This window comes from Bison bison, unplaced genomic scaffold, assembly GCF_000754665.1.
Source record: "Bison bison bison isolate TAMUID 2011002044 unplaced genomic scaffold, Bison_UMD1.0 scf7180017864303, whole genome shotgun sequence".
NCBI lineage: Eukaryota > Metazoa > Chordata > Mammalia > Artiodactyla > Bovidae > Bison > Bison bison.
In genome coordinates, this window is record NW_011494875.1 from 2,260,928 (window position 1) to 2,282,276 (window position 21,349).

General features: G+C 39.9%; 1 protein-coding gene across 1 annotated transcript; it reads left to right on the forward strand.

Moving 5' to 3' along the window:
• The first annotated feature begins 1,617 nt into the window (after positions 1–1,617).
• LTV1 (LTV1 ribosome biogenesis factor) lies at positions 1,618–18,644 on the forward strand. The gene is made up of 11 exons (XM_010851482.1): positions 1,618–1,825; positions 2,813–2,944; positions 3,810–3,983; positions 9,412–9,499; positions 12,654–12,795; positions 13,153–13,408; positions 15,531–15,658; positions 16,545–16,684; positions 17,178–17,230; positions 17,419–17,619; positions 17,752–18,644. The coding sequence occupies exons 1-11, from the start codon at positions 1,823–1,825 to the stop codon at positions 17,860–17,862; spliced, it is 1,428 nt and encodes a 475-aa protein (XP_010849784.1). The 5' UTR covers positions 1,618–1,822; the 3' UTR covers positions 17,863–18,644.
• Positions 18,645–21,349: the final 2,705 nt, after the last annotated feature.

A 21,349-nucleotide genomic window follows, 5' to 3' on the forward strand; every position in this document is an offset into this window, starting at 1 on the left:
AGTGGGTTGCCATTTCTTTCTCCAGGGGATCTTCCCGACCCAGGAATCAAACCCTAGTCTTCTGCATTGCAGGCAGATTCTTTACCTACTGAGCTAAGAGGGAAGCCCTAAGTAGATATGCTTATAGCCTTTGCTTAAACTATGACCAAATGTTTGAGGGATAGCTTGAAAAAGAATAAACATTAGTTTCCACCTCCTAAGCTAAGGTATGCAAACACCAAAGAGATTCTGAATATATTAGTCTGAATGCCTGGACTGTCAACAGAGTTGGGGGGAAGGGTTGTTAACTGGATGTTTGAACACAGTTCATTAAGTGGAAAATAATGACCTGATTAAGCCTAAGTGCTGCCTAGAATAGCAAGGCCCCATTTCATGAGAAATGCTGGACTGGATGAAGCATAAGCTGGACTCAAGATTGCCGGGAGAAAATATCAATAACCTCAGATATGCAGATGACACCACCCTTATGGTAGAAAGTGAAGAGGAACTAAAAAGCCTCTTGATGAAAGTGAAAGAGCAGAGTGAAAAGTTGGCTTAAAGCTCAACATTCAGAAAACTAAAATCATGGCATCTTCTCCCATCACTTCATGGCAAATAGATGGGGAAACAAGGGAAACAGTGAGAGACTTTATTTTTGGGGGCTCCAAAATCACTGCAGATGGTGACTGCAGCCATGAAATGAAAAGATGCTTATTCCTTGGAGGAAAAGTTATGACCAACCTAGACAGCATATTAAAAAGCAGAGACATTACTTTGCAGACAAAGGTCTGTCTAGTCAAAGCTTTGGTTTTTCCAGTAGTCATGTATGGATGTGCGAGTTGGACCATAAAGAAAGCTGAGCACCGAACAACTGATGCTTTGAACTGTGGTATTGGAGAAGACTCTTGAGTGTCCCTTGGACTGCAAGGAGATCCAACCAGTCCATCCTAAAGGAAATCAGTCCTGAATATTCATTGGAAGGACTGATGCTGAAGTTGAAACTTCAATACTTTGGCCACCTGATGTGAAGAACTGACTCATTTGAAAAGACCCTGATGTTGGGAAAGACTGAAGGTGGGAGAAGGGGACGACAGAGGATGAGATGGTTGGATGGCATCACAGACTCAATCGACATGAGTTTGAGTGAGCTCTGGGAGTTGGTGATGGACAGGGAAGCCTGGCGTGCTGCAGTCCATGGGGTCGCAAAGAGTAGGACACGACTGAGAGACTGAACTGAGGATCCTCCGTTGCTAAGGCAACCAGCTCTGCGTCCCACCCAAAAAGGGAACTTGAAACGTCGAGGACCCAGGAGAGTGGCCACCTTTCTTTTGTGCAGTTTATTTGTGTGTTCTGTTTGTCTTGTTTACGGCGAGGAATAGGCAGGAAATACAACTGTCAATGGGGATGCTAGATCCGTGGCTTCTGTTCTGAGCAGAGGGCGATATAAAAGCAAGTTCGCCCATAAACAGCGACCCCTTTTCGCGCCTCATCTCGCACAAGCGCCCACGACTCCCTTCCCCAGATGATTTAATTACGGACAGAAAAGACCCGCCCTCCCGGGAGTGGAAACAGCCCCACCCACCAATAGTTTCTCGCGATCCTTGAGCCGGAGTGAGCTTTTCGTAATTTCCGGCCGTGATCCTTCAGCCTTTCGGCGATTGGTCCGTTTCCATGGCCTGCTGAGTGATTTCCAGCCGGTTCCTGGAGCCGCACGTGTGGAGTGGAGCAAAGACTGGGAGGTGAGCTGATTCCCAGAGGCGTTCGGGAGATCCCCTGTCACCTTCCGTCCGACTAGGAGAGTGCTGTCGTCCCTGTTTGGCGTGAGTGCGGCGCGGCTGCAAGCATGGTAAGTAGGAGTTGGGGCGCCCTGGTTTGGCAGAGGCCAGGCTGGGTCCCCTAAGCCAACGGCTTCTGCATCCTGGAACTGGGATGGCACGTCCGAAGGTGAAGGCAGGCGGCTTTTGGCCCATTGTCCCAGTTTGGGTCACCCTCACCACCGCGGGCATAGTTTGCGGTTTAGAGTGGGGCTTCTGCGGCCTAGCGTGCCTGTGGAGTAGACAGAAGAGGATGGCCTAACCTTTACCCTCCTAGAGGCCTAAAAACCTATAACAAGGCACACAGATGCGACACCCAGTGCTCCGTGACGTCAGGCGGAGAGGGGTTTGCTCGTCTCTCCAGACGTTGCAGTGGCAGGTGTCTGCTCATCTGTCTACTCTGGGGAAGAGGAGCTTCTAAGATTGGGCCTACTCAACTGGAATGATCTTTCAGTTTAGAAACTCGAGGTTGTGCAGTGAAACGAGAAGGTAGAACGATGGTGAATCTTGTATTTCAATTTCAGCTGTTGTGTCATGGTATTAATAGTTGGTACAGGAAGTGTTTCTCCTGCTTGTAACTCTTCCTCAGATTTTCCTGTGGTGGTGTGAACCATTCTGGTTCAGACTCAGAGGGACCTTCTCTGAGCCCCCACTTGAAAGTAACTGTTGAGTCGTTACCCATCCCTGTGTTTCCTTTTGCTTGCCTTCACCTGAAACCCGGTTCTCGGTGATTTGCTTGTGGAGAACAGGAACTTTAACTTTCCCATTGCTATATTCCCAGCACCTATAACTAGGTTTGGCACGGAGTACCTCCCAAAAAAGGTTTGTTGAAGGAAGGTAGTTTGTTTTGTTTTGCCTTTTTTTTTTTTTTTTTAACATAGTTGATGTTGCCTGCCCTGAAAGTGCAGGTTTTGACAATCTGTTGATCCTTTCCATAACTTATTGAAGATGCCTGTGTGGGATATAAACTATTTTTTGCTGTTGTTCTGATTTATTACTGTGATTCTGTTTCTTTGAAGCCTCACAGGAAGAAAAAGCCCTTTATAGAGAAGAAGAAAGCTGTGTCTTTTCACCTGGTCCACCGGAGCCAAAGAGATCCTTTAGCAGCAGACGAGACTGCACCCCAGAGGGTTCTGTTGCCTACACAGAAGGTAGGTCCTGTTCTATAGCCAGTAAGTTTGTAGGTGGATTGTTGATCGTTTTTAATTATATTAGTCAGCTGCTGTTCTCAGATAACTGATCTTCTGGGAAACAAAATATGTGATTTAATTCTCAGTAAATATGTTCATTTTAACATCATGCATGTTTATTTTGATTGAGAGAATATTTTTATTGGAGATGTTTAAGTGAGCAGTCTTGTAGAGTAATGGAAAATATTCACTAATCCATCAGCAACAATGCTTTATTGGGTTATTTAGGGCACAACCATATGCTCAGTCTTTGCTTTCCATGAGATATTGGCATTTCATAACCACAAACTGTATTTTTGCCTCCTGGTCATCTCATGAAATGTAAAACTCATGAGTTAGCTTTAGAAAATGCAAGGGAGCTTTTAAAAGGTTGATTTGGTAATTATCAGTCAGAGTATACTTGTTAAGTGTGGGTAATGTGGAAGGAAGTATTGGGGAACCCAGGCATATTTAGCTTTGTTGTAAAGCCAATTGGTGTTATGCCTTGAGAAGTTTCTTTGCGTATACATTCAGGAAATTGTACTTACCTTCCAGTGAGCCCTAGTCTTTTAATTCTCCACATGACATGGTAAAATAGTGTGTGTGTGTTTCTTGGCTTGAATTGTTGCACAGAAGTATCTAATGGAAGGAGAAACAGTTTTCATTCCATTTTAATTTTATGTGGCATCCTGTGTTTCCTGAGTTTGTCAAGAAGTCTTTGTCTCATTCCTATCAGCCAGAGTGTTCATGGGTCATCTGCCCCATGTTCTGAAAGCTGTGCTCATTGGAAGGTTCCTGGGTTTTATCCTTGGAGTAGTTACTATGTCCATTTTGTTTATTATCCTAGATAAAAGATGAAGAAAGGCGAGCAGAGCAGAGGAAGTATGGAGTGTTCTTTGACGACGACTACGACTACCTGCAGCACCTGAAGGAAACGTCTGGGCCCTTGGAGCTCATTCCCACAAGTCCCTTCGGCGCACCTTACAGGGGAGATGGGAGAGAAGAGCCTTTAGTAACTTCAGTAAGACTCTTTAGCAAGTCAAGTGTGAGTGTGTGTGAGGGTCCGTGAGTGAGTAAACCACCACTTTTAAATCAAGGTAACTGTTTGAGGCAAGAAATGGTGTCAGCTAGAGAGCTGAATCTGCGCTCAGTAGTTGCTGCTCATGGGCTCTAAGCACAGGCTTAGCTGATCCCACAGCAGGTGGGATCTTCCAGACCTGGAATCAAACCCATGTCCTCTGCAATGGCAGGCAGATTCTCACCCACTATACTACCAGGAAAGTCCGTCTTTTTAATTTAGTACTAGTGTATAGTAAATTTTCTTGTTAAACCTTTATATCACTTTTGGCACTTAAAAAAAAAAAGATGAATATATTGGGTTTATAGACAGAAAGTAGAGATACAAAAAGCATCAATTTCTGCTGCTTCTCTTCTCCAGTCCTGTCATAGTCTAGACTTTTTCCTTGGGGAAGATGTGATCATAAGCTCCTCCAGTCCATACTTCTTGCTTAGTTCAGTTTAGTCGCTCAGTCTTGTCTGACCCTTTGCAACCCCATGAATCGCATCATGCCAGGCCTCCCTGTCCATCACCAACTCCCGGAGTTCACTCAGACTCACGTCCATCGAGTCAGTGATGCCATCCAGCCATCTCATCCTCTGTCATCCCCTTCTCCTCCTGCCCCCAATCCCTCCCAGCATCACAGTCTTTTCCAGTGAGTCAACTCTTCGCATGAGGTGGCCAAAGTACTGGAGTTTCAGCTTTAGCATCATTCCCTCCAAAGAAATCCCAGGGCTGATCTCCTTCAGAATGGACTGGTTGGATCTCCTTGCAGTCCAAGGGACTCTCAAGAGTCTTCTCCAACACCACAGTTCAAAAGCATCAATTCTTTGGCACTCAGCCTTCTTCACAGTCCAATTCTCACATCCATACATGACTACTGGAAAAACCATAGCCTTGACTAGACGGACCTTTGCCTGCAAAGTAATGTCTCTGCTTTTGAATATGCTATCTAAGCTGGTCATAACTTTCCTTCTAAGGAATAAGCATCTTTTAATTTCATGGCTGCAGTCACCATCTGCAGTGATTTTGGAGAAAATAAAGTCTCACACTGTTTCCACTGTTTCCCCATCTGTCTGCCATGAAGTGATGGGACCAGATGCCATGATCTTCATTTTCTGAATGTTGAGCTTTAAGCCAACTTTTTCACTCTGCTCTTTCACTTTCATCAAGAGGCTTTTTAGTTCCTCTTCACTTTCTGCCATAAGGGTGGTGTTATCTGCATATCTAAGGTTATTGATATTTCTTCCAGCAATCTTGATTCCAGCTTGTGCTTCTTCCGGCCCAGCGTTTCTCATGATGTACTCTGCATATACATTAAAGGAGCAGGGTGACAATATACAGCCTTGACGGACTCCTTTTCCTATTTGGAACCAGTCTGTTGTTCCATGTCCAGTTCTAACTGTTGCTTCCTGACCTGCGTACAAATTTCTCAAGAGGCCGGTCAGGTGGTCTGGTATTCCCATCTCATTCAGAATTTTCCACAGTTTCTTGTGATCCACACAGTCAAAGGCTTTGGCATAGTCAATAAAGCAGAAATAGATGTTTTTCTGGAACTTTCTTTCTTTTTCAATGATCCAGCAGATGTTTGCAATTTGATATCTGGTTCTTCTGCCTTTTCTAAAACCAGCTTGAACATCTGGAAGTTCACGGTTCATGTACTGCTAAAGCCTGGCTTGGAGAATTTTGAGCATTACTTTACTAGCGTGTGAGATGAGTGCAATTATGTGGTAGTGTGAGCGTTTTTTGGCATTGCCTTTCTTTGGGATTGGAAGGCAAACTGACATTTTCCAGTCTTGTGGCCACTGCTGAGTTTTCCAAATTTGCTGGCATATTTGCTGGCATAAAGTGAGAGTGCAGCACTTTCACAGCATCTTTCAGGATTTGAAATAGCAACTGGAATTCCATCACCTCCACTAGCTTTGTTCGTAATAATGCTTTCTAAGGCCCACTTGACTTCACATTCCAGGATATCTGGCTCTAGGTGAATGATCACACCATCGTGATTATCTGGGTCATGAAGGTCTTTTTTGTACAGTTCTGTGTATTTTTGTGAACTCCTAACATTCTTCCGGCTAAATTGTATTGGCCAGTAAAAGATTGTTTAATTAATTTTGGATAAAAGTAACCACTATCTAATTAACTCTTCTAACAGAATAGGACTATTGAAGGGCACTTCAGTGATATTTATAAGGCTATGTGGATTATGTTGGAAAAACAAGTGCCATTGGTTTTCAGTAGCATGATGCAAAAATATGGATGGGTCCTATGTGTTTCTTACTGTAATGTGTAACAAACAACCAAAGTGAGTAAACCAGGAGTACTGAATATGCCCTAAAAACAGAAAGTAAAGCAGTACAGAAAGGCAGTGAAGAAATTAGTAATGTGTGGTCAGTCCCTGATTTTTTCATGAAGCAAAGTAGGTGTTGTCACAGCAGAGAGCAATTCAGAATCGTTGCAACCAGTAAAAAAGTCACAGGCATTTATCCAAAATGTAATTACTGTCTAAACTCTATATATATGATTCTTTTCTCCAAAGGTAATTCATTAAGCACAAGGTTATCCTCTTTTTAACCCCAGAGTCCAAGGATAGATAATCACAAAGTGTCTTAAAAGTACATATTTTACCACAGTTTTTAAAAAGTTATTGTAATATGTACCAAAGTGATTAAATTATGCACTTTAAATGGCTGAACTGTAATATGTGAACTATATCTGAGTACATTTTTTAAGAAATAGGATTCTACAGCAGAAAGCCAGATCTTTGCCCATGTTTATGCGCCTGAAAAACTCTTTAGAAGCCCTGACAGCTTACTACGTAGGCACTCGTGCTCTTCAGTGGCTTTCAGCAGGCTGTGTCTGTGAGCCAGTGAGTGTGTGCATCTTGGCTTCCTGCCTGCTCCTTGACCGAGGATGGGACAGTTTTGAGGTCCATGGGCAGAGAACACATTGTGGGGACTCTTACATTATCAACTGTGTAGTTGAAAAGATGAAACTAAAGCTTAGGGACCAGTCAGAAAATATCTGCCAGCCCATGTTGAAGTAGATTGTACGGTGTGCAGAATGAGAGAGTTGACACAGGAATGTTCCAGAACAGTAATCAAGAAGAGCTTCATGGAGAATGAAGAAACTGAGCTGGCCACTAAAAAGGGTGGAGTCTGTTGAAGAGAGTAGGATCATTCTAGTCAGAAGGAAGGGACATGAGGTAGTATTGTGGGTCATTGTGTCTAGCACATTTGTGCTCCATAAATTACTTTGAATTAGTCCATGATGTAAGGAACTGGACTTGATTTTATGTGGAGGTTCCATTACTGAGTAACAGTAAGGAATCTGGACACATAGAGTAGACAAGGAGTTTTAATCTGGCAGTAATAGCCTTTGACTATGTGGATTACAACAAACTGGAAAATTCTGAAAGAGATGGGAATACCAGACCACCTGACCTGCCTCTTGAGAAATCTGTATGCAGGTCAGGAAGCAACAGTTGGAACTGGACATGGAACAACAGACTGGTTCCAGATAGGAAAAGGAGTCCGTCAAGGCTGTATATTGTCACCCTGCTCCTTTAACGTATATGCAGAGTACATCATGAGAAATGCTGGGCTGGAAGAAGCACAAGCTGGAATCAGGATTGCTGGAAGAAATATCAATAACCTCAGATATGCAGATGACACCACCATTATGGCAGAAAACGAAGAACTAAAGACCTGTTGGTGAAAGTGAAAGAGAAGAGTGAAAAAGTTGGCTTAAAATTCAGCATTCAGAAAATGAAGATCATGGCATCTGGTCCCATCACTTCATGGCAGATAGATGGGGAGACAGTGGAAATAGTGACAGACTTTATTTTTGGGGGCTCCAAAATCACTGCAGATGGTGATTGCAGCCATGAAATTTAAAGACACTTGCTTCTTGGAAGGAAAGTTATGACCAATCTAGACAGCATATTAAAAAGCAGAGACATTGCTTTGCCAACAAAGATCTGACTAGTCAAAGCTATGGCTTTTCCAGTAGTCACGTATTGATGTGAGAGTTGGGCTATAAAGAAAGCTGAGCGCCAAAGAATTGATGTTTTTGAACTGTGGTGTTGGAGAAGATTCTTGAGAGTCCCTTGGACTGCAAGGAGATCCAACCAGTCCATACTAAAGGAAATCAGTCCTCAATGTTCATTGGAAGGACTGATGCTGAAGCTGAAATTCCAATACTTTGGCCACCTGATGTGAAGAACTGACTCATTTGAAAAGACCCTGATGCTGGGAAAGATTAAAGGTGGGAGAAGGGGATGACAGAGGATGAGATGGTTGGATGGCATCACCGATGCAATGGACATGAGTTTGAATAAACTCGGGGAGTTGGTGATGGACAGGGAAGCCTGGCATGCTGCAGTTCATGGTGTCTCAAAGAGTCGGACATGACTGAACTGAATAAAAGATTGGACTAGATGTAGATTAAGCAACATCTAACTGTCATCTGTGCCCTGGTTAGCCATGAGTAAGATGGTGCCCAGAAAATAGATATGAAGTAACTGTATGCAGAAGTTCAAAACAATGAGTGGATAACAGTGATTTATGATCTTCCTAGGATTTAAGCAACCAATTCAGAGAAAAGTTGTGCCAATACCAGAGATGAGGACGTTACCTCTGGTTTAGGTAGGAAAAGACTAATTTTGTTTTGAAATTTGAAGAGTGGAGTTGTGAGACCAGGATTGAATCCTCCAAACCTCACTTAACTAGTCTCAGGCAGTCATGCCATTTAACCTTTCTTAGCTTGTGTTTGACTAAAACATGCTGACAACTCATGGAGTCGATAGGATTAAGTGAAGTGATATACTAGATTAAGTTTTGTGAAGTATTACAGAGAAGGTGCTTTTGACATGATGGGGATATACATGTTCAAAATTGGTAACTGGAGTATAAGTGAGACAATGCAGAATATGGTTGTGTTAGTAGAACTGCCGTAACAAATTACCACATATTACCACTGGGTGGCTTAAAACAACGGGGATGTATTCTGTCACAAGAAGTCCGAAAGCAAATTTTTGGAAGGTTGTTCCTTTTCGGGGCCTCAGAAAGAATCTTTTTATGCCTGTCTCCTAATTTCTGGTAGTTGCCAGCAATCCTTAGTTTTCTGTTGCCTGTAGGCATAGCACTCCAGTCTTCCTCCATCTTCATATGCCTTTCTCCCTGTGTGTCTTATTGTCTTTGCGTGGCCTCCTTATAAGGACACACCATCATCCAGTATCATCTCATCTCAACTCATTACATCTATGAGGAACCTGTTTCCAACCAGGTCACTTTCTGAACTGGATGGACGTGAATTCGGGGGGCACTTCAACTCTTAGTAGTTCAAAAGTATTTCTAAATAAATCTAACCATTGCATAATTTATTTTTCAAGACCAGTGGAATTAAGTTGCCTTCCTCAGTGTTTGCATCAGAGTTTGAGGAAGATGTTGGATTGTTAAATAAAGCAGCTCCTGTTTCAGGTATGTATAATTTTAACTTCAGGTGGACAGAGCTGTATTTTACAAAAAGCAACATATAGTAACGATACAAAGTTTTTCTGTACCTGATAAAGTGTTGGAACAATTGAGATGTGTTTGAATTCAGATTAGAGATCATTAAATTAGGAAGGGTAACAGTGATCAGTGTCTCTTTATTGTCATCAAATTCTTAATCTTTAAAGTTCCTATTTGGAGAGAAAAGTGGGAAGATTATTTTTGGTGATCTAGTAGGGGAATTTTAGCCTTGACCTAACCTCTCACAAAGGAAACAGTGGTAACTCAGGTAGCCTTACATTCGTGTGGTGCAGTCATGAGAATACTTAATCTGTGTGCTTTCAGAATTTCTCCCAAGAGTGTAGAGAAGTATTTCATAGAAGTCCATCGTACCGTCTATTCTAGATACACCAAAAATTAATCATGTTTGGGTTCTTTTTTGCAGTACCAGGACTAAAATGAACAAACAGAAGTCAACAGATGTGGTGTTTGATATTTCCTACTAAACTGCCTTAATTATTGACCAACACTTGCCATGTGTCATTCATTCATTTAATCCATTCTGCAGATTTTTTAGTTGCACTATGACCGAGTTTGGGTTAAATCAGAAAAAAACATTGTCTCTGACCTCTTAATTATCATCAGGTGGGAAAGATAGACAAAGAATGGGAAATTTCAATCATAGTACAAATGAATGAATTGTTGTGAAGCCCCAAAGATGTCGTGGTTGATGTCTTAGAACTTAAGTAGGTAGATGGGATAGGGTGGGGAAGAGAGGATATTCCAAGAAAAAGCATAAATATAGGAATCTACACACCTTTTATCTGTAGTAGGCCTGGAATGAAGGGTAAGGGTTAATGTAAAACAAGGCTGGAGGTCAAGTAATGGCCACTCTGTGAAGGGTGTTGAAAGCCATGTCAGTTTATAGGTTTGAACTTGAAAGTGTTTCTAGGACTCTTAATATTTTTACATACAGAAGAACACAGCTAAAGAAACAGGTTGGGATTTGATAAAATCTCATAGTCTGGAAAGACAAAGAGTCTGAAAAGACAGGAGTTTCACAGGCTACAGATATTTGTTAGGTTGGTGCAAAAGTAATTGTGATTTGCATTATTGAACTTTGCCCTTTGATATGGGAATCCATTCTTTAGCAAAAGTGGTTATGTTATACATCATTTTAATGTGCATTTCCTGCTTTATGTGTTTTTATACTAATGACTTATTACTTGCTGTTCATTTCATGTTTATTTTAGACTGTAGAAATGATATTTGACAAAAAGCAAATTTGAGCGATTTTTTTTTTTATTGGAGTTCAGAAGTGGGTCATGGTCGTAAAGCAGTGGAGACAATTCACAACATCAGCAACTCATTAGGCCCAGGAACTGCTAAGCAACTTACAGTGCAGTAGTAGTTCAAGAAGTTTTGCAAAGGAGACGAGAGCATTGAAGATGAGGGAGCATAGTGGCTGATGAGAGGAAGTTGATAGTGGCCAACTGAGAGCAGCCATCAAAGCTGATCCTCTTACAGCTACACAAGAAGTTGCCAAGAACTCGGTGTTGACCATTCTACTGTCATTCGACATTTGAAGCAAATTGGAAAGGTGAAAAAGCTTGATAAGTGGGTGCCTTGTGAGCTGACTGAAACTCAAAAAAATCGTTTTGAAGTGTCTTTTATTGTATGCAGCAGTGAACCATTTCTTGATCAGATTGTGGCATACAGTGAAAAAGTGGATTTGATACAGCAGCTGGGGATGATCAGCTCCGTGGTTGAATGGAGAAGAAGCTCCAAAGCACTTCCCAAAGTAAAACTTGCACCCAAAAAAAGGTCATGATCACTGGTGGTCTGCTGCTGGCCTGATCCATTGCAGCTTTCTGAATCTCAGCAAAACCATTACAGCTGAGAAGTATGCTCAGCAAATCAATGAGATACACCAAAAACTACAAAGCCTGCAGCCAGTATTGGTCACAGAATGGGCCTAGTTCTCCACAGCAACACTTGATCACACGTCACACAATCAACACTTCAGAAGCTGAATGAATTGGGCTACAAAGTTGGACTTCATATGCCACATTCGCTTGACTTCTCGCCAACTGACTACCACTTCTTCAAGCGTTTCAACAACTTTGCAGGGAAAATACTTCCACAACCAATAGGATGTAGAAAATGCTTTCAGAGACATTACTTTGGCAACAAAGGTCTGTCTAGTCAAGGCTATGGTTTTTCCTGTGGTCATGTATGGATGTGAGAGTTGGACTGTGAAGAAGGCTGAGCGCCGAAGAATTGATGCTTTTGAACTGTGGTGTTGGAGAAGACTCTTGAGAGTCCCTTGGACTGCAAGGAGATCCAACCAGTCCATTCTGAAGGACATCAGCCCTGGAATTTCTTTGGAGGGAATGATGCTAAAGCTGAAACTCCAATACTTTGGCCATCTCATGTGAAGAGTTGACTTATTGGAAAAGACTCTGTTGCTGGGAGGGATTGGGGGCAGGAGGAGAAGGGGACAACAGAGGATGAGATGGCTGGATGGCATCACTGACTCGATGGATGTGAGTCTGAGTGAACTCCGGGAGTTGGTGATGGACAGGGAGGCCTGGCATGCTTCGATTTATGGGGTTGCAAAGAATCGGACACGACTCAGCCACTGAACTGAACTGAAGAGTTCATTGAATCCTGAATCATGGATTTTTACAGTATAGAAATAAGCTTATTTCTCGTTAGCAAAAATGTGTTGATTATAATGGTTCCTATTAATAAAGATGTGTTTGAGCCTAGTTATAATGATTTAAAATTCACAGTCCAAAACCACAATTACTTTTGTACCAGCCTAATAATTTGTTTCTTCTAACAGGTGAATTTAAAGCCCAATTTTATCCTGCGGGTAAAAGCTTTGAATTTTTCTAAATAGACACAGCTTAATATTTTAGATCTGTGTTTTACCCAGTGGGTATTCGAACCAGAGGGACTTTTTCTTTTTTAAATTTTCTTGCAGTTATGTTTTTATTCCTGAACTTTTAAAAATTTTAATCACTGTTTTATCCTCAGTATATAGAGTCAGGCATGTAATAGCTGCCGAATTATATTAGTTAAGTGAATGAATCATGCTTTCTTGGGAATTACTGCTCAATTTTTGTTTTCCTTCTAGGACCTCGGTTAGATTTTGATCCTGACATTGTTGCAGCTCTTGATGATGATTTTGATTTTGATAATCCGGATAATTTACTTGAAGATGATTTCATTCTTCAGGCCAATAAGCCAACAGAAGAGGAAGAGGGAATGGAGATACAGTATGTGTGGTTTGTTTTGAAGCAGGAATGCCCTGACTGTTGCTTCCATAGGTCTATAACCATTAGTTACAGCTGGAAGAGACCTTTGAGAGCATTTGGTCTGAGTCTTCTCATTTTAGGATAGAAAATGTAAGACTTGAGGTCCCTACAAGCCATCAATAGATGGGGCTAAAGTCCAAGTCGCTTGATTGCTAGTTCATTACTTTTCCAAGCAAATCATACAGGTCAAGCAGCACAGCTGTTCTTGCCTAAACAAGGATCCTGCCTGAAATACCCTCAAATTTTACTTGTGTAAAGTCATTTGGTTCTGTTGTTTTTCAAGTTGTTTTGACAGTTAATTTATGGCTCTGACTTTAGGAAATCTGAGGCTGAAGATGACAGTGAGTGGGAAGATGTGGATGATGAGAAGGAAGGAGGTAGTGATGATGATAGATATGACCGTGCAGGCTCATCAGATGAGGATATGTCTGCCCCTGGAAAACCTCTTGGGGCTATAGAAAATCACTTCTTCTGGGAAGAGGAAACAAAAAGTCGCTTTACTGAATATTCCTTGACGTCCTCAGTCATGAGGAGGAATGAACAGCTGACCCTACATGATGAGAGGTTTGAAAAGGTAAGGTTTCCAAATGGGGAGCCTTTTAACACCAATTCCTAGTACACATTATGACATTGGAACCCAAAGCTAGAATTTTCAGTGTCAGACTGTGTCTTTTAATAACAGATCATAAAATGGCCCCAGTTTTCATTCTGGAAAGAATGTGTTTAAGTCAGAAAGTGACTGATCAAACCTCCTGACATTCCTCGTAGAATCTGATAATTTGATTTTGAACCTCTCTGATCCTAATCTCTAAGAGTATGCTATCTTCAAGCATTGGCCTGGGCATAAACAAAATTCCATTTTCCCTTTTCTTTTTTTTTTGAGTGTTTTTCTTACTGTTATATCCCAAGACCTAATATGGTATCTGGCATATGTCAGGAATTCAGACTGTTAAGTAAATGATGAATAAATTCCTTCAAGAAATACCTAAGATAAAGGTTTTAACTTTGCCTTTTCAGCGAGTATTCATTTCCCTCTTTTCTCCAAGAACTAGGCAAACTGTTACTAATAACCTCACTTTTCAGGAGTTACATCACCCCTTGCTTAATTCTTTCACAAAGCCTGACAGTGTTTACAGCATTTGAATAATACAGTAAACATCATCTAAACAAAGAGTGAAATTTGTGCATTAACACCGTTTATTTACACAGTCTATTAGCTTGCATAATCAGTGACTATGGAAGTATCTGAAATATTCTGAGGTAAAGATTTCTGCCTAGGATTTGTTCAAGCTGAACAGAATAACCTCCTTTCATTTTAAAAATTAAATGGATGTACAATGTTATATAAATAACAGGTGTATAGTATAGTGATTCACAATTTTAAAGATTATATTCCATTTATATTTATTATAAAATATTTATAGTTGTAAAATATTTGCTGTATTCTCCCATGTTGTACAGTATGTCCTTATTTTATACCTAATAGTTTATGCATCTTAATCTGCCCCTATTTTCCCCTTGTCCTTTCCCTCTCCACTGGTAACCACTAGTTTGTACTCCGTATTGAGTCTTTTTTGTATTCACTAGTTGATTGCATTTTCTTAGGTTCTGCATATAAGCAATATCATACAGTATTTGTCTTTCACTTAGCATAATACCCTTCAAGTCCGTCCATGTTGATGCAAATGGCAAAATTTCATTCTTTTTTATGTCTGAGTAGTATTCTTGTGTGTGTGTGTTTATACATGTGTATACACATACCGCATCTTTATTCATCTGTTGATGGGTGCTTCAGATCAGATCAGTTGCTCAGTCGTGTCCGACTCTTTGCGACCCCATGAATCGCAGCATGCCAGGCCTCCCTGTCCATCACCAACTCCCGGAGTTCACTCATTAGGTTCCTTCTATGCCTTAGCTATTATAAATAGTGCTTCTGTGAACATTGGGATACACACATCTTTCCAAGTTAGTGTTTTTGTTTCTTTCAAATATATACCCTGAGGTGGAATTGCTGGGTCATAATGGTAATTCTGTTTTAGTTTTTTGAGAAGCTTCCATAGTGTTTTCTACATTGGCTACGCCTATTTGCATTCCTATCAACAGTGTACAAGGATTCCCTTTTCTCCACATCCTCACCAGTATTTGTTATTTTTATTGTTTCTGATAGCCATTCAAACAGGTATGAGGTGATACCACATTGTGGTTTTGGTTTGCATTTCCCTGCTAATTGGCAGTTTTGAACATCTTTTATGGCCTGTTGACCATCTGCATTTCCTCTTGGGAATAATGTCTGTTTATGTCTTCTTCCCATTTTTAATCAGATTATTTGGGCTTTTTTTTTGTTTGTTTTGATGTTGAGTTTATGAACTGTTTATGTATATTGTGTATTAACCTCTTAACGATCTTAACATTTGCAAATATTTTCTCCCATTGTGTAGGCGTTTTCTCTTATATCAGTGGTCATTTTCATGTTAAATGAAAGCCTATTTTCAGTCTTGATGTCAGTTTTAGAATGCTGAGTAGAATGTCTTCCACATCGTATTATTATGGTGCTAAATCTCTCCTAATACTTTATTAGTAGTTGTGATCTCATGGTAGGACTTAAATGTTGTACAGGAGTAAAATGTAAAATTAACATTTAAATGCCATAGTCTTCACATTCACTTTTCATGTTATGTTTTCTCTTTACATTCAAGTTTTATGAGCAATATGATGATGATGAAATTGGAGCTCTGGATAATGCTGAACTGGAAGGTTCAATTCAAGTAGACAGTAATCGCTTAGAGGAAGTTTTGAATGACTACTATAAAGAGAAGGCAGAGAAGTATGATGACTTTTATTTGACTTCTTGCTTGTTTTCATTTTCAAATAGTCTGTAATTGCACAGCAGAATCTCAAAAACTACTCAGTCAGAATCCATATTTTGAAAATAATACATTTTCCCTAACCTTTTGCTCATATTTTGCTATTAAGAGTCCCGAAGCTGAATATAACAGTAAGTGGAAACACTGAGAGCCACTTTCTGTAGCTTTGACCTGAGAGTCGTGATGGAATCACAGGGTTAAAGTACAAGGTCACATGCACTTGGAGGATATGGTGCTTCTAGCCTCTTCGGCTGAAGACTCATTCTGACTTCTCAGTATATATACTCTTCATCTTCATGAAAAGGTGTTCTGAGAAGTAGATCAGAGTTTGTCTCTTCAACCTGATTAGCGTAACTTTGTAGCCGAACGTTTGGTAAATCATCATCCACATCAAGGTGATTTCTCTGAGAGAAACTAATGAGGTGTTTACATCTGCTCAAAAGGTCTGTGTTGCCTGATGACTATCATAGGTAGATCCCAGTGCAGGACAAGGGTTACATTTTTTGAGTTATTTAATACTTTCATGAGACAGATGGGCTAATGCTTTTCAAGGCTTTAAAAAAGATAATGTTATATAGGAAAACTTCGATCTTGTTTAATGTGCTAAAACTGTGTAAAGATACAGATAGGTTTTTCCTTCCTGTCAGCAGAATGGCAGGGGAAATGCAAGGCTGGATAGAGCTAATTGTGACAGTAAGTAGCAGATGGGGCAAATGAGTGTGTGAATTTGAAAAAAGGCTGTTGTTTCCTTAGCTCTTTAGTGCAGTTTCAGTAACATATAGTGTAATAATAAGTGGTATTTTTTTCCCCCTCCTCTATCTTCATTTTGGAAAACTCAACCAAAAGTTGTGTAAAACTGAATACTCTTGAACCCTTCGAGGATCAGGACCTGCCAGTGAATGAGCTAGATGGGTCTGAGGAGGAAGAGACTGTTACTGTAGTGCTTGAAGAAGCCAAAGAAAAGTGGGATTGTGAATCTATTTGTAGTAAGTATCTTAAGTATCCGTTTTACTGCTGAAAGTATGGTAGTAATTTTAAAGTATTGAGTACATTGATTTTTTGGAAAAGTACATATTTTGGGAAAATATTTCAGTTTGTTTTTATTCAGTCACTAAGTGGTGTCCGACTCTTTGTAACCCCATGGAACTGCAGCATACCAGGTTTCCCTGAACCCTCACTATCTCCCTCAGTTTGCTCAAACTCCTGTCCTCAGTGTTTCCCAGCATCAGGGTCTTTTCTAGTGAATCAGCTCTTCACATCAGGTGGCCAAAGATTTGGAGCTTCAGCGTCAGTCCTTTCAGTGACTATTCATTTCAGTTACTTAGTTGTAAATCGAAGTATTTAAAAATATAGCAGACACCATTGTTATTTTGAACTGTGAAAATACTAAAGAATATAGGAGGAACTCGGTGATGTTTTTGCTGAACTGAAAGTGAACTTGTTAATACATGATTTTTGTGTGTTTGTGTTCTTTTTAAGGTACATACTCAAATGTATATAACCATCCACAGCTTATCAAATATCAACCAAAGGTAAGGCATCGTGTTCTGAGCTGTTTGAAGTGTGCAGTGTAGGAAATGGAGCGTACAGATTATTTTCGCAGGGCTTTACCTCTTTGTGGCTTTCAGTGCCATTATGAAAAGCAACAAAATGTGCCATTAGTGAGCTGTTTTTTAGTAGGAGTGGAAAATAACCCAATTTCATTTTATCTTTCTTGCAGCCCAAACAAATCCGACTGTCTTCTAAAACAGGAATACCTCTCAATGTCTTACCTAAGAAAGGACTCACAGCAAAGCAAGTTGAACGAATGCAGATGATTAATAACAGTGATCTCCCTAAGACGTCAACCCAGCCACGTTCTAAAAGGGAAAGCAAAGAGGACAAAAGAGCACGAAAGCGAGCTATCAAAGAAGAGCGCAAGGTAAAATAGTCTCTCAGATGTGAGAACTAGAAGGAGCTGGGGCGGGGCAGGTATGGTCATGGGAAGTTTCTTTTGTAAAGTTAGTCTACATCAGCGTGAAGATTTTCATAACATGAACATTTTCTTGCACAGGAACGGAGAGTGGAGAAGAAAGCTAACAAATTAGCCTTCAAACTGGAGAAAAGAAGGCAGGAAAAAGAGCTGCTGAACTTGAAGAAGAATGTTGAGGGTCTAAAGCTATGATAGTGGAACATTTAAGATAAGGTGCTTTCCCCATTAGGGACTTCTCGTTACGTTAAAAAATAAACGAGGATCTTCAAAGAGAGAAAACTATTCAGTCTGCCATTTTTATTGGCAGGTATTTTTTAAAAAACAGTATGGTATTTGTATTTATATCATCAAGTTTTCTCTGCCAACTGTCTTGTAAATATTGTAATATTTTAGAATTTAATATTATGGGCTTAAATTTGCTTAAATAAATGACAATGGACATGAAATGTTTGGATAAATTAAAGGAAAAATGTTTTCATAACTTAAATGGAATTGATTTATTCTTCATTTATTTGTACAGTTGTCCCAGTTGCCTTTTGCAGATGTTCTCAAATATTTCTTTGAAAGCTTTCCACTCCTTTTCAGGACTTAAGTGGTTTGATTTCCTGTATGTTGAGAAATAACCCAGTTAAAAATTCAAATTTGAAACAAAAGTGGCAAGAAGAGCTTCCCTGAGAAGGTTCCACTGGTTGGAAGCTGAATTTCCCATTGCTGTATTCAAAGGGTTATTTCAAAAGGGTGGTAAAACAATATCAGGGTCACTGGGACTCAATTACTGGCTGACTTGTTTTTGGAATTTAGGAACAGTGAAGACAGGAAACAGAAGAAATAATCAAGAAAACTTCCTTGGCTTCAGTGAGTACCTGGCTCAAAATCAGAAATATTTACTTAAGTTCAAACTAGAGAGCTTGTCTTTTCCGTGTTATTTAATGCTTGGAACTATTCATACTGATTAAAATACATAGTTGAAAAAACTCCCTGTCTTTTGGTGAGATTTTTTTAACTTTTTCAAGGCTCAAGCAATGACACCATCACAATTGTTAATTATTTGGTAAGCTGTGACTTTGTTGCAACAGACAAGTTGTTACTGATCCTTGTTCATGTGTCTGTGACTAATGCTTTGTTATCTGGACTGTTCTGAAAAAAAAAAAACAAGAAATAGGACACTGTTGGTCTGAGCAGGGTACAGAATGGCTGGGGCACAACCATTCTTAGCAGGTGAGCTATATTCGATATCTAAATTATTAGGAAGTGCCTTCATCTATAATTTGACTGTGGCTTTTCCTAAGCTGATAAGTGTTATCTTTCTCTGTATGTTATGTATTCTAAATCTTAAGTAGTTACTGTAGAATTTAAAAAGAGTTGTGGAAAACTAACATTAGGTGCTCTACTGACATTGATACAAAAAGTTTGGCTGAAGAGCTTGTTGTTACAGAAGTAGAAAACTGGAGAGCACGAATTTAAATACCAACCTGTGGAAGCAAAAGGCCAGATGATGATTTATATTTGTATTTGTATTAGGAATGTACTAAATCCTAAAGAGATGACCATATATTTTGGTAGCTATCTCATTGGAAGGTTTTTTTAAACCACAGGAATCTTAACAAGATGTGGAATGTTACTTCTAATTTTACCACGCCTGACTCAAATGGTTTAAGTCAACATGTTATATATTTTGCAGTTAGGAGAATGTGACTAAAAGCCACTAGTCTTCGTGAGAAACATTGTGATTTTAGCAGATTATCCTCCAAATATAAAGATCTTGATTTTAATCAGGAAAAACGTTCTTAACATAAGTTCATAACTTTTTGGAATATTTATGATGTGAGTCATGTATAAACAATGGTTGGAAACTTCAGCTCTATGTTTAAATGTATGGTGTCCTAAGTAATAAGGGAGTTTTACCTTCAAGGACAGCATTGTCCAAGGAGGCAGGGTGTGTGCAAGAAAATATGACCAGCGATGTCAAGTCACTGCGATAAGTATCACTTGAAATGAGAATCTTGGTACTTGCTGTTCCCTCTGAAGTGCCCTTAACTGTAAATAAATCTTCCTTAAGGGTGATGCTCAGTTGTCACCTACCCTATAAACTTTTCCCTGACCATGTTTTTCAAAATAGCTCAGACCTTTCTCTGCATTCTTTATGTTCCTTTCTTTCTTTATGTTCTCTAACATCTTTTGGCATCTGAGATGTATCTTTTCAGTCTCTCACTAGAGCACACTGAGGGCAGAGTATTTTTCTTTACAAAGTTATCCCCAGTGGCTATTTGGACAGATCTTTCAGAAAAGAATTGCTTAAACTTAAAAGGGCCTAGATTCAGTCTTAGCCAAAAAGAGGGCCTCAGGCATCCAAATAGTGGGCAAAAATTACTTAAGAATATGCCTGCTGTATCTTAAGGACCTATTTTGTTTAAACACTGTTAGTAATTGGGGTAAAGTCACTTTTTTGGATACTTTAGAACTTATTTTACAAGTCAGAGTATCGAGAGCTGTTATAATTTATGCTACCTGTGATGTATCCACAGCTCCATTGTGATGTCATCAGATCACTTTAGGTGAAGTACAGAACTTTATAAAGATTGTCAGTAACTTTGAATTATCAATACTTTTATGTTCCTTCTCGTGTGTTGCCATTAGTATATTTTATTCAGCTTACTTGTTCCAGTTAAAGGTCAGAAGAAGGTAAAAATTCTAATGGCCTTGATTTTTACTTGTAAGACTTATAGGAGAATGTATAATAAACATTCCAGTTATTCAAGTTAAGTAGAACAAGTTATTCAGGTTAAGAAATAGAACACAGAAACCACCTGTGTGTTTTTATTCAATTTATTCTTCCCTTTGGTAACTCTTACAAACCACCTAGACTCTTATATTAATCACCATCTGCATGGTATCCCTGTGAACACAATATCTTGTTTAGCTTTGAACAACTGAGAAGCACAAGTCTAGCTCAGTGACTCTTTGATCAAGGCATCCTTGAGAAGATAGCTGAGTAGCCTGAGTCTTCAGCTCCTAGAGTTTTAAGGAACCCCACGTGCAGATGTCTGAACTGGGTGATGAGTGAGTCCTGGGAACACAAGTCACCACAGTTGGAGCATCCTGGATCTCCTGCCAAAATAGGCTTAGGGGTTATCTGCTTAGCCGTTTTGTGTTTTCTGCTTCTCTACTTAGCATGACCTCTCTCCGTCTCTGAAGAGATGAGTGCAGAGCCTTCCTGTGGAGTGAGATGAGTCTCCTCAGCTGATCTAGACATCAGTATGCAGAGTAAGCAGGCACTTTTCTGGGATTTGGTCAAGTAAACCAAGTACAGAACAGAATGAGAGCCAAATAAACATAGGAAATAGAACCCTTAGATTACAGAGGCTGTGAATATCTCGGTTCTGACCACATTCAGCACATCTGTGTCTTTAGTCGCTCTCCTCCAGTCTGAACTGGTTGCTTCTCTGGTTCTGGGGCCCAGCTGTCATCCTTCTCTCCCCCTTGTGTTGAATGCCTGTTTGCTGTATCTTACTCACCATGTGGAGTATATATCCTCCAGTAATTCTTGAGGCAGAAAACATAGGATGTAGTCTTTGAAAGCTTACATGTCTGGAAATGTGTTCTACCCCCATATCTGATTGGTAGATTGGTTGGGTATGAAACTCTAGATTGCAGGTTATTTTCCATCAGAAGTTTAGAA